Source organism: Canis lupus, chromosome 5 (genome assembly GCF_003254725.2).
Source record: "Canis lupus dingo isolate Sandy chromosome 5, ASM325472v2, whole genome shotgun sequence".
In the NCBI taxonomy this organism is placed as follows: Eukaryota; Metazoa; Chordata; class Mammalia; order Carnivora; family Canidae; genus Canis; species Canis lupus.
Window position 1 is genome coordinate 10,327,454 of NC_064247.1, and position 11,603 is coordinate 10,339,056.

An 11,603-nucleotide genomic window follows, 5' to 3' on the forward strand; every position below is an offset into this window, starting at 1 on the left:
TCATACTCTCTCTCTCTCTCTCTCTCTCTCTCTCTCTCAGTGCAGAGAATTTAGGAAGAATCAGCCTCATGTTGGAAATGCTGGAAAAACGGATGTGAATCAAATTGTGCATGAGTATGTGCTTAGAAAAAAGGCTGTAATTTATTATATGTGTGTTACACACATGTTACATGTGTGGTACTCAGGCTTGGTTTTTTCCTTGGAATAATAATTGCAGAGAGAACCAAGACTGCAAATACTTTAATAAGGCTTTTGCACTTCCTAAGCCAATTTCCAGTCTCATTAATTCACTTTGCCCTATTACGCTGCTCACAACTGGGGAACAAAAATTAGAGAGCAGCAAAGCCAAAGTCATAATGAGCATGAGAAGCATCTCCTAGGAATGAATACCTTTGACATTAATTAGCTAAAAAGTTCTCTTCTCAATGACTCCCTTAGAGAAATCTCACAGCTTGAATGTAAGAAAAGTTTTATAGATGTTGTTTCTTTTCTGGAACTTTCCATGACCCACTTTGAGAAGCAAGGACCATTTTCCAAGTTTCAAACAATGATGCTAATAGGCATGAATACAAAAAGCACATGCTATTTATTATCACTCACACAAATCATACAGGAGGGGCATTAGAGCAGAGATGGACTTGGGAGTGTATTAATTTGCCAGGACTATCAAAAAAAAAAAATACCACAGACTGGGTGGCTTACACACAGGCATTTATTTTCTCACAGTTTCAGAGACTAGAAACCTAAGATCAAGGTGTTGGAAAGCTTGGTTTCCACTGAGGGGACAGAGAGGGATCTGTTTCAGCCTCTCTCCTTGGCTTGTAGATGGTCATCCTCCTGCTGTCCCTTCCTGTGGTCATTCCTCTGCATGTGCATCCCTGGTGTCTCTGTGTCTCTAGCTTTTCTTGTTTCATAAGGACACAGGTCACATTGCATTAGGTCCCACCCCTAACAGCCTCATTGAATTGAATCACCTCTATAAAGTCCCAGCTCCCAACACAGTCACATTCTGAGGTCCTGGGGGTTAGGGCTTCAACATATGAATTTTGGGAGAAGACAATGTAGCCCATGACAGAGATGAGAAACACTTAGGGCTGGAGCATGCGCACAGTATAAGTGTGATTTTGACCACATTGCTCAAGATCTCAATTTCATATTTCTGAACTATAAAATAGGGATAATAAGGAGCACTTACTGGGGTCCCTGGGTGGCTCAGTCAGCTAAGCCTCTGCTTTTGGTTCAGGTCATAATCCCAGGGTCCTGGGATTAAGCCCCATGTAGGGCTTTTTGCTCAGTTGAGGAGCTTGCTTCTCCTTCTCCCTCCTCTGTTCCCCCTGCTTGTGCTCTCTGGCCATCTCTCTGTGTGTGTCAAATAAATAAAACATGGGAGGCCTGGGTGGCTCAGTGGTTGAGCATCTGCCTTTGGCTCAAGGCATGGTCCTGGGGTCCCAGGATCAAATCCTGCATCAGGTTCCTCACAGGGAGCCTGCTTCTCCCTCTCCCTATGTCTCTGCCTCTTTCTGTGTGTCTCTCATGAATTAACAAAAATCTAAAAAATAAATAAACAAACAAATAAATAAAATATTTTTTTAAAAGGAGCACTTACTTCTTAGGTTACTATGAGGATGAACTGCAATGGACATGCAGAGGACCCAGCCCAGTGCTCAGCACATCAGAAATGCTCTATAAATCTTAGTTAATCACAATGAACTTTTATGTTTTCTTGGTATCTCAAACACTTCTGATGGAAGTTTCAGTTTATCCTTCCCACCTATAGTTATATTGTAATAAGTTGATCAGCTCACTTCTTTAATCTAAGTCCCATTCATTTTAATATAACCTTTAATCTTGTATTTTTGCTTCTTTAAATTGCTTTGGCAGATTCTCAATTTCTGGTAGTATTTAGAAGCAGCAGCAGCATTTCTGATATTTCCTGAGAACTTTGTATCTTGTTTACTCTTTGGGACAATTTAGGAACAGGATCTTTTGTTTTGTTTTGTTTTCTTTCCTAAGTCTTTTGTTTATATCTGCCTATAATTTGTTAGCTCTAGCTAAAGCCCAAATAGATGTTAGATTGAGATAAACTGTGTAATTCCAATATTAATTCCATCATCTATAGATTTTGAGGATCATACATTCAAGGATTCAGCGTTTCAGTGATGAGAACTGTAATGGGAAACAGAGCCTCATCAATTTTGCCTCAACCCAAAATATTACATAATTATAAATTAAGGTATAAAATGAATGTATTAAATTAAATTAAATTAAATTAAAATGTCATATTATACACAATATGGGCTATTACCATGTACTTATTATACGCTAAGCCTTGCATGGATAACACCATTTGATCTTCACAGTGACCCTGTGAGTTTGGTACTTACATCCTTCTCAAAATACATGTGAAAGGAGCTTGCCTAACACTATACAAATGACAAGTGTCCGAGAGGGCACTTAAACTCCAATCTGTCTGGCTACAAAGCCCAGCACACTCTCAAACACTGTTCTTAAACACTGCTCTCTGCCACTAATTGTCTTGAAGAATTGTTCCCAAAGAAAAATCTTCTAAACTGAACACTGCTTTTGTATTATCTATTTTTTACTTTAAAAAGTGCATTTTTTAAGAAACAAAAAGGGGAAGATAATGCATTTATCATGTTCAAGATACAGTGTTAGGTGATTTAAAGAAACATCTAAGTCAATGTTTACAATTCAATGAAGTAGGCTTAACTATTACCATCTAGGGCAGCCTGGGTGGCGAAGCAGTTTAGCGCCACCTGCCTCATGGGGTGTGATCCTGGAGACCCAGGATGGAGTCCCACATTGGGCTCCTTGCATGGAGCCTGCTTCTCCCTCTGCCTGTGTCTCTGCCTCTCTCTCTCTCTCTCTCTCTCTCTCTCTCTCTCTCTCTCTGTGTGTGTGTGTGTGTCTCATGAATAAACAAATAAAATCTTTAAAAAAAGCTATTTCCATCTACCTATTAAAATATAACCATTTAAATTAGTTAAATGACTTGTTAATACAGCGCGTACATGTTAAGGTAAAAGTTAAACCACATCACCTAATTCTGTTACTTCTGTCAGCATAAATTAGTACTATTTTCTCAAAGCAGAGCATGAGCATTCCTAGCAGATGCTTAATAACATCTAACAACATATATACACTGAGGTCCTAGCCAATAATAAAATGTCATCTAGAGGGAGGCCTGGGTGACTTAGGTAAGTGGCCGACTCTGGATTTTGGCTCAAGTTAGGATGTCAGGGTCGTGAGATGGAGCTCCACGTCAGGTTCTGCACTCAGCTCAGAGTCTACTTGAGATCCTCTCTCTCCTTCTGCCCCTCCCCCAACTCACATGCTCACTCTCTCTCTCTGCAATAAAACAAGTAAATCATCTTTAAGAAATACTTTATTTATCTATTTGAGAGAGGAAGAGTACATAAGGCAAGGGGAATAGCTGAACGGGGAGCCTGATGCAGGGCTCAATCCCAGGACCCTGGTGAAGCCAGAATTAACTGACTGAACCACCTAGGTGCCCCAAGATAAATAAATCTTTTTTAAAAATGTCATCCAGAAGTCACACTTCAATTTATTAACCCAACAAATGAGAGGTTGGGTAGTTCTGAGCTGTTAGTACCCAACTGTCTCCCTTTCTTCACCTCTCTGCACCTAGTTAGCTGTTTATCCTTTAGGGTCACTTTGTCAATCTTTTTTTCACATGATGAATTGATACTTTATGTCAATACAAAATTGAAACAGAGAAATAAGAACTTAATTGTGTCTGAGATAAAGAAATTTCACAAAGAAAACGACCATTCAATTTGGGTTTTGAAGGATAAGTAGAAGTTTTTCTAGCAGAGGAATCAGAGAAAGGCATCCCAAGAGGAGAGAATATATTTATAAAGGCACAAAATTATGAGTGAGTATATTTGAAATGTTTTTCTGAAAGCTTCTTGAACATTTTTACAAAATTAATCATTTCTGTTCTCATTTTACTAGTCTATTTTATATTTTTCATTAATTATGGCATTTATTTTACTTTCAAATTTTTATTTACATTCTAGTTAGTTTACGTACAGTACGATATTGGTTTCGGGAGTAGGATTCAGTGGTTCATCACTTACATACAACACCCAGTACTCATCATAACAAGTGTCATTAATACCCATAAACTCTCAACTTTTTCTCTATCATTAAAAATCTATTATGGTTTGTTTCCCTCTTTCTTTTTATACTTTAATCATGTGTATAGCTGTCTCCCATGTTTAGTTATAAGCTTCTTAACAACATGACTTACAGATATTTGTAACTCCAGTGGTTAGGATAGTAAATACTCAATACATATGTGTTTGCCAAAAGAACAAGACAGTAAATAAATAGTGCAAAGAGATACCTTTAGGGAATGGCAAGGACAGTCTAGCTAGAAAGGAGAGTGTATGTAAGAGAGAGGTATGTGTCGCTGGGTGAACCTATGGCTTTGAGGAGACTAAAGAGATAGGTTGGATCTGATTGTTAATTCTACAGATACTTTACTAAGTTACCAAGTTATTTTATTTTTTAAGATTTATTTATTTATTTATTTATTTATTTATTTATTTATTTATTTATTCATGAGAGACATAGAGAGAGAGAGAGATTGGCAGAGACACAGGCAGAGGGAGAAGCAGGCTCCATGAAGGGAGCCTGATGTGGGACTCAATCCCAGGTCTCCAGGATCACACCCTAAACCGAAGGCAGGCACCAAACCACTGAGCCACCCAGGGATCCCCAAGTTATTTTAATTCAGCATATAAGCAACAAGCAATTGTTGGAGATCCTAAAGAATCAGAGTAGCTTCTCGGCCTTTTGGCTAAGATCAAGTGTAGAATCAGAATAGTATTGTGTGGTTTGAATTTTGGAAAGATACTAGTTTAAAGATTTTATTTATTTATTCATGAGAGACACAGAGAGAGAGAGGCAGAGACACAGGCAGGGGGAGAAGCAGGCTCCCCACGGGGAGCCCGATGCCAGATTTGATCCCAGAACTCTGGGATCTCGCCTAGAGCCCAAGGCCAACGCTCAACCTCTGAGCCACCCAATGTGTCCCAAGATACTACTTTAGAAGTAAAAGAATTAGGACCATAAAAGTGCTTAGGACCTTGGTCTGCATCCCCTCACCCTAATCCAAATATCACCTTCAGACAGTGTCCTTACGTCCTGTGGACTACCTATGTCTTCTTCCAGAAGTAGTCTCTGGCAAGGAAGTCTTTTCAGTCTATATATATGGAGCAGGCCAGACATGTCTGACAATAAATGCTCCCAAGAAGATCCACCAGCCAATGTGGGTCAGGAATTGGTACAAAAACACCCCAGGTACTTTTGCAATTCACTAGGACAACTTGGAGGTTGCTATACACCATTTTTCAGAGGCTCCCAGGTGCAATTGAATCCCAATTCCTCACAGTGGTAACCTATTCATTGACACTTGCTTAATCATCTTTTCCCTGTGCCACTTTCCCTCTTTTTTTTTTTTTTATCATGATTCCTGGAATAATCTTCCAAAAAATTTGTTTAACCTCAAATCTTTGTCTTAGAGTCTGCCTATTAGAAAAATCCAAATTAAATAAAATCATCATTTTCTCGTTTTCCTATAGAAAGAGGTGTGTCTTAAAGGGAGGCTGCAGATGGTATCTTTGTGCCATCTCTCTATATATTGAAAGGTATAAAGAACCCACGAAAACACTGTGGCTGTTTAAAAGGATTCTTATATTCTGAAAATTCACATTTATTTATAAGTAAAACAACAACAGAAGATAAATTTTAATAGAGTCACACAATTTGCACTTTGGCAGTAATGAACTAATTTCAGACACATTGCAAAGACATAAATGTCAAAAGAGTAACACAAGGGAAAATGGCAAATTTCAATAGAATTAAAATAATATAAAGTTCAAAAACTTGCAATATGGTTTTGAGAGACACAAACATATGGGGTAAAACTTAAAGAGAAATAAGAGAATAATAAGCATAAAATTCACGAGAGTCATGGCTTTTAGAGGAAATGAGAGTATGGAATCGAGCTGGGGTCTAGGGAGGACATCCAAGCTCTCTTCCTTAAACTAGGTAGTAGGACCCAGGTGTTCATTATATCAGAGTTCATTATAATTTACATATTTAATTAACATATTTTCTTATGGTTTATTATTTAATAAAAACACTGTAAAATATATATCCAACAGGGTGGTGATGTCTTTTTGATGTTGTCCTTGATGATGATGTCATTTGATATTCTCATTATGTTATTTCTCACCAATTTAGCATTCCAATAACCACAGGCACTGTTGTTCTTCTTACCCCAGATGAACTACAAAAACATAAATAATGCTATTCTTTTAAGCTTGAATAATTATTTTTGTAAAGGTAAATCCAGTGTTTTTGACCCACTGAAAATTCCAAATCAAATGATGGAAGCATTATTTTCCAACCATTTATTCATTCATTCATTCCAATCAATTTAATTTAGAACAAATCAACAGAGTACCAGGGAGAGCAAAGAGTACACAGAATGGGCCTCTACTCCTGTGAACACTCCCTTGAACACTTGTCCTCACAATCCCCCTACACTGGGTGAGAGCCATCATCTCAGCTCCACTGCTAGTGTCCAAGTCATAGGTGTCCACTTTTGATGCTCACATCGTAGTTTCTCTCTCCAGGAGCTGTATGTAAAACAACATACATAGGTGAAATTGAGCACAAGCGTTGGTCATATAACAAATTTAGAGAGGGGCCAAAAGGAACAGTGACTAGAGACAGGGATGCCATTGAAGAATCTAGAATCCACCTGGAGTCAGATCTTGGATGCTACTCCTAGACCATACTTGAATCCAGTGTTTCTGGAGATGTTGCTGCTGTAGCTACTCTGCTCAAAATGTTCTCTGAACCTCTGCTTTACACTTGTTCCTCACTGGCCTCCTTGCTCTTGGATATCAATTCTGTGTTTGCTTTGCCCCTGTAGATTAAAGACTCTGCTAAGGGGTCTACTCCATTTGGGGTTTCTCAAATTGACATTTTTTTCCCCAATTCCTCTTACATTGTCCCTTTAATTATAGAATACAGAAAAGTCACATTCCACCATCAAACCCAACCTGGTCCCCCACCCCCAGGCTAGACTCCTTCTTAGGCAGAAAGATGTCAGACACTACCCAGAGACGTGAGAGCAGCCAACATCTCTCAGAACCTCTGGGACAACTGGAGAAGTCAATTGTTTAAGGAAACAGAGATAAAGTCCTTTTGTGCAAGGCAGTCCTCCAAGCTAGGAACGGAGAGCTGAGCTGGAGAAAGAACCCTAAAAACAGGTGAAATCAATTTTATTTTTCCTGCAAGAACTCATAGATGGCAAATAGTTAAGAGATACCCACCCAAGGAATAATCTCTCACCACCACCACCCCATCCCGACACACGCACACACACAAAAAACAAAGGATTGAGAATTGTATTGCTTCTCCTTGTAAAAATCATTGTTCATCGCAGGGGAGGTGGGGAACAAACAAACAAAAACCGCTTTGATTTCAGCACCTCTTCGGTGAGGTCCCTCCCCAGTCCCAGGAAAATGTACTCATTTTCTGCCTAATTTCATACCTTGATCACAGTATTTATCATGGGATATTCTCATTAGCTGTAAGTCTGTGGATTTTCTCCAGCAGATTCTGACTTCATTCAGGTAGACTCATGTCTTGCTCAGCTCTGCATTCCATAACCCCCCCACCACACACACACAGTTATCCCTCATATGACATCTGAATGAGTGAAAACGAAAGGGAACTGGGTCTCATCTTTTATTCTTCCAAGTTATTCTACTTTGACAATCTGAGCAGCTACAACAAGGAAACTGAGGAAAGGGAAGAAATCTTCAAATGAACTCAGAAAGGCTTGAGAAGGGTTTGGGACCCACTAGATTTGAAATAACTCCAGATGTATTACTGCCTTCTCTTTTAGGCTCTTGTTTACTGAGAAACAAGGGAGAAACAGCACTAGGAGGGTTTCTGGGAGCTTAAGAGAAGAGAGGTGACAAGAATTTGTCCCTGCTGCAAGAACAGGTGCTGGCTCACCCCAGTGTTGGAAGGCAAGACCCAGCAGCCATGGTCTGGTCTGGTAAGTTCCTTGGCTGCTCCCTCTTTCTAAGGAGTACAGACAGGAGAAGAGATCTGGTCTCTGCCTCTGCCTCTCCTCTTCCATTACCTTCCTCCCGATGGCCTTCTCTATATATATCACTGTGAGAATAAATTTCATAGCAATTATATTCCCCAAGTGGAATATTGTCCTCATTGCATTCGGCCATGAAAACACTAGTTCACCATACAGAAATAGTACGTCCACATTCTCATCCGCATGCTGCTGCACCACCGCCAGCGTCTGCTTGCAGGTCTCAGCCCAGCAGATAGGGTTGGTAGCAGACAGGACACGAGTCAGTACCTCTGCTTCACTCAGAGACCTGCCTCAGCCCCCAGCCAGAAGACTTTCTCTTTCCACAACTTCATTATTTTTAGGGTGTCACATGAAGCCTCTCTCATTTTTCTTTCAACAACTCCTAGACCAATAAAAGTCGGGCTTAACCAATGCAGACATTTAAGGAGACAATCACTGCAGCAGGGATGAAGAAGTGCCAGGATGAGGGGGAAGGAAGAGGAGGAAGGGAGGTAGGAGGAGACAGAAAATAAATACTGGGAAGCAGAAGGTGCAGGTCATTCTGCCTCCTAGAAGGAGATCCCTCCTTTCTTCATCATCAGTATGAGATTCTCAAGAGAGCACAAGTCCCAGAGTCAGAAAAACCACCCTAGAGTCTTCACTCTGCCGTTCACTTTTTATGTGTCCTTTGATAAGTCACTTGAAGCTCCTAGAACCTTTGTCCCCACACTGTAAAATAGATATAATTGTAATAATACTTGTGCATTCTGATTCAAAAATATCTATGAGAACCACATAAAATTTTTATATAAGCTACAAAGTGTAGTTGATGCCTTAGCTAGTGTTCTTTCTCTACAACTGCTCAGGAAGGAAGCCCAAGTGATATAGCACCTTCCTCAGAGATGACTTTACTTCCTTATTCCTGAGGCTGTAGATCAAGGGGTTCAGCATAGGGGTGACCAGGTTATTCAGGACCTGAACAGTTGCATCCAGCCAGGGGCTTGGGGTTGGCCTCAGGTAGATGAGGACCACTGGCATGTAGAAAAGTAAGATGGCAGTGAGGTGGGCACTGCAGGTGGAGAAGGCACGGCGTCGGCCCTCTGCAGAGCGGATCTGCAGGATGGAGTAAACAATGCGACTGTAGGAGGTGAGGATGAGAAGGAAGCAACTGAGGGGCATGAGGCCCACGCTGATGAAGCCCACCATCTCCAGGGCTGAGGTATCAGCACAAGCCAGCTTCAGCATCACCGGGATATCACAGAAGAAATAGTCCACCTCATTGGCGCCACAGTAGGGCAACTGGAAGGTGAGAGTGGTTAGAAAGGTGGCCTGAATGCAGCCAAAAAAGGAGGTCCCCATGGCCAGGATGGCACACACTCTGTGGCTCATGATCACCGTGTAGCGTAGAGGGTAACATATGGCGACAAAGCGGTCATAGGCCATCACTGTGTACAGGAAGCACTCGGTACAGCCCAGGAAATGGTAGAAGAAGAGCTGGGACACGCAGCCTGCATAGGAGATGACCCGGCTGTTCCCTGAGAGGTAGAAGAGCATCTTGGGGGAACTCACAGAAGGGAAAAATATGTCGCACACAGACAGTTGACACAGGAAGAAGTACATAGGAGTGTGAAGCCGAGTGGAGGAGATAATCGCCAGTAGGATGAGTAGGTTCCCTATAAGAGTGAAGATATAGAAGCACAAAAACAGGACAAAGAGCATAGTCTCTAGATCCTCGGTGTGTGGGATGCCCAGCAGGATAAATTCAGTCACTACTGATAGATTCCTCATCGCTGTGAGAAAGTCAGACCTCAAAAAGGAACCCAAGACACCAAAGTCTGAACACCAACATCAAACTATCAAGCTTTTCACTGATGAGTGTTTGGTTTTGTTTTTAACAAGCAATAACAGCCTTTTTATGAATGGCAAGATGTATATAAAATATCAGATAATAAGTAATGCCAACATCAGAGCCACACTTCATCCCACTCCTGGGAGAAATGTTTTGCAGAGGCTGATGGTTGTCGTGTGTGACACGATCAGAAGTTTAGAGATATATCCAAAATATTCTCCTGTTGAGAAATCTTTATACAGCTGTTCACTTCTCTCTCTAGAATTTCCTCTCTCTAGGCATCTTTGTATTTTGAACTCTCATGAAATCTTTGAGTAACAAACTTCCATTAATTCATTTTCCTCTAGAAAAGCCAGGGGGAAAAAATTGCATTAGAAATCAGAGCACTTCATTTGAATCCTGGCTTTGCCACTTATTGGCTAAACTACTTAAAACCACTTTTACATCTTTCCTAGATGTAGTTTCATCACTTACAAAATGAAAATCATAATTATAACAACAGTATCAACAAGAAAAATACCTTGGTATCTTAGTAAAGTTTGTGAAGTGTCTGTAGGAGTCTCTGGCAAAAACGTAAATCCTAATGAAAAGTGTTCCTTTACTTTATGCATCTTAAAGTTATTTCTTTAAGTGCTTTCCTTTAATGTTGGCATTCTGCAATTATTTGTAAATAATTTTTGCTAAACAAATTATTGAATAGACTTCAATCATATCCTCTTCTGATTACATTCCTCCAGACTTAAGATGTCTTATATCCCCATCTCTATCAGGAGATATTGCTCTGGTTCTTCTGGTGCTTTTAACCTTTTCTAAGTAGACTAGAGGCAACCCTGTAATATTAAGCAAAAGAAATAATAACAAGAGGAAAGCATCAATTTCATGTTACTGTGATGAAGAAATACAGGGACCCTTATAGCAAGAAGTCAAAGAACAGCTCACACAATGCAAGAGCAGGATATGGTACCTGGAAGACACAGAGGCCTCTTCCTCCCATTACTTATTTAATAATACTACTACATAGACATATATATATATATATATATATATATATATATATATAGAGAGAGAGAGAGAGAGAGAGAGAGATACCATTTAATGAATGTTTACTATGTTCCAAGAACTGGGCTCAACACTTTCCAAAGATAATCCTTTTTTTTTTTTTTTTTTTTTTAAGTAAACCTGTAAGAAGAAGCCACTACTATCATTTTCTTTTTTTTTTTTTCACTACTATCATTTTCATCTACAAATTAGGAAATTAAAGCTTGGAAAAATTAAGCAAGTTGCCCAACATTACAAAGCTTACATGTGATAGAGCTGAGACCCAGACCCAGCAGCTGACCTCCTGCTTTGTTCCATCCAGACTTCATGTTTGTGCTTCATACAAGTAATCATTAGGAAAACTGCCTTTGGCTTCTGTTTTCGAAGACAGCCTTTTCCACTACTAGGCAAGACACTGTCCTAGATGGGTTCACGTCATCATTTTATATTAGGAAGGGAAACGCCTTCTTGTCTTACTTTTTCCTGGTTACTTCCAATCTTGACTTCATAGCACACCTAGTTAATAGCTAATTTAGTTTTGGAAATCAGAGACAG

The 11,603-nt window shown here is 39.9% G+C and overlaps 1 protein-coding gene across 1 annotated transcript; it reads right to left on the reverse strand.

The window, feature by feature from the left end:
* Positions 1-9,013: 9,013 nt before the first annotated feature.
* LOC112671509 (olfactory receptor 149) lies at positions 9,014-10,181 on the reverse strand. Its single transcript, XM_025465780.3, has one exon. The coding sequence runs from the start codon at positions 9,947-9,949 to the stop codon at positions 9,014-9,016; it is 936 nt and encodes a 311-aa protein (XP_025321565.3). The 5' UTR covers positions 9,950-10,181.
* Positions 10,182-11,603: the final 1,422 nt, after the last annotated feature.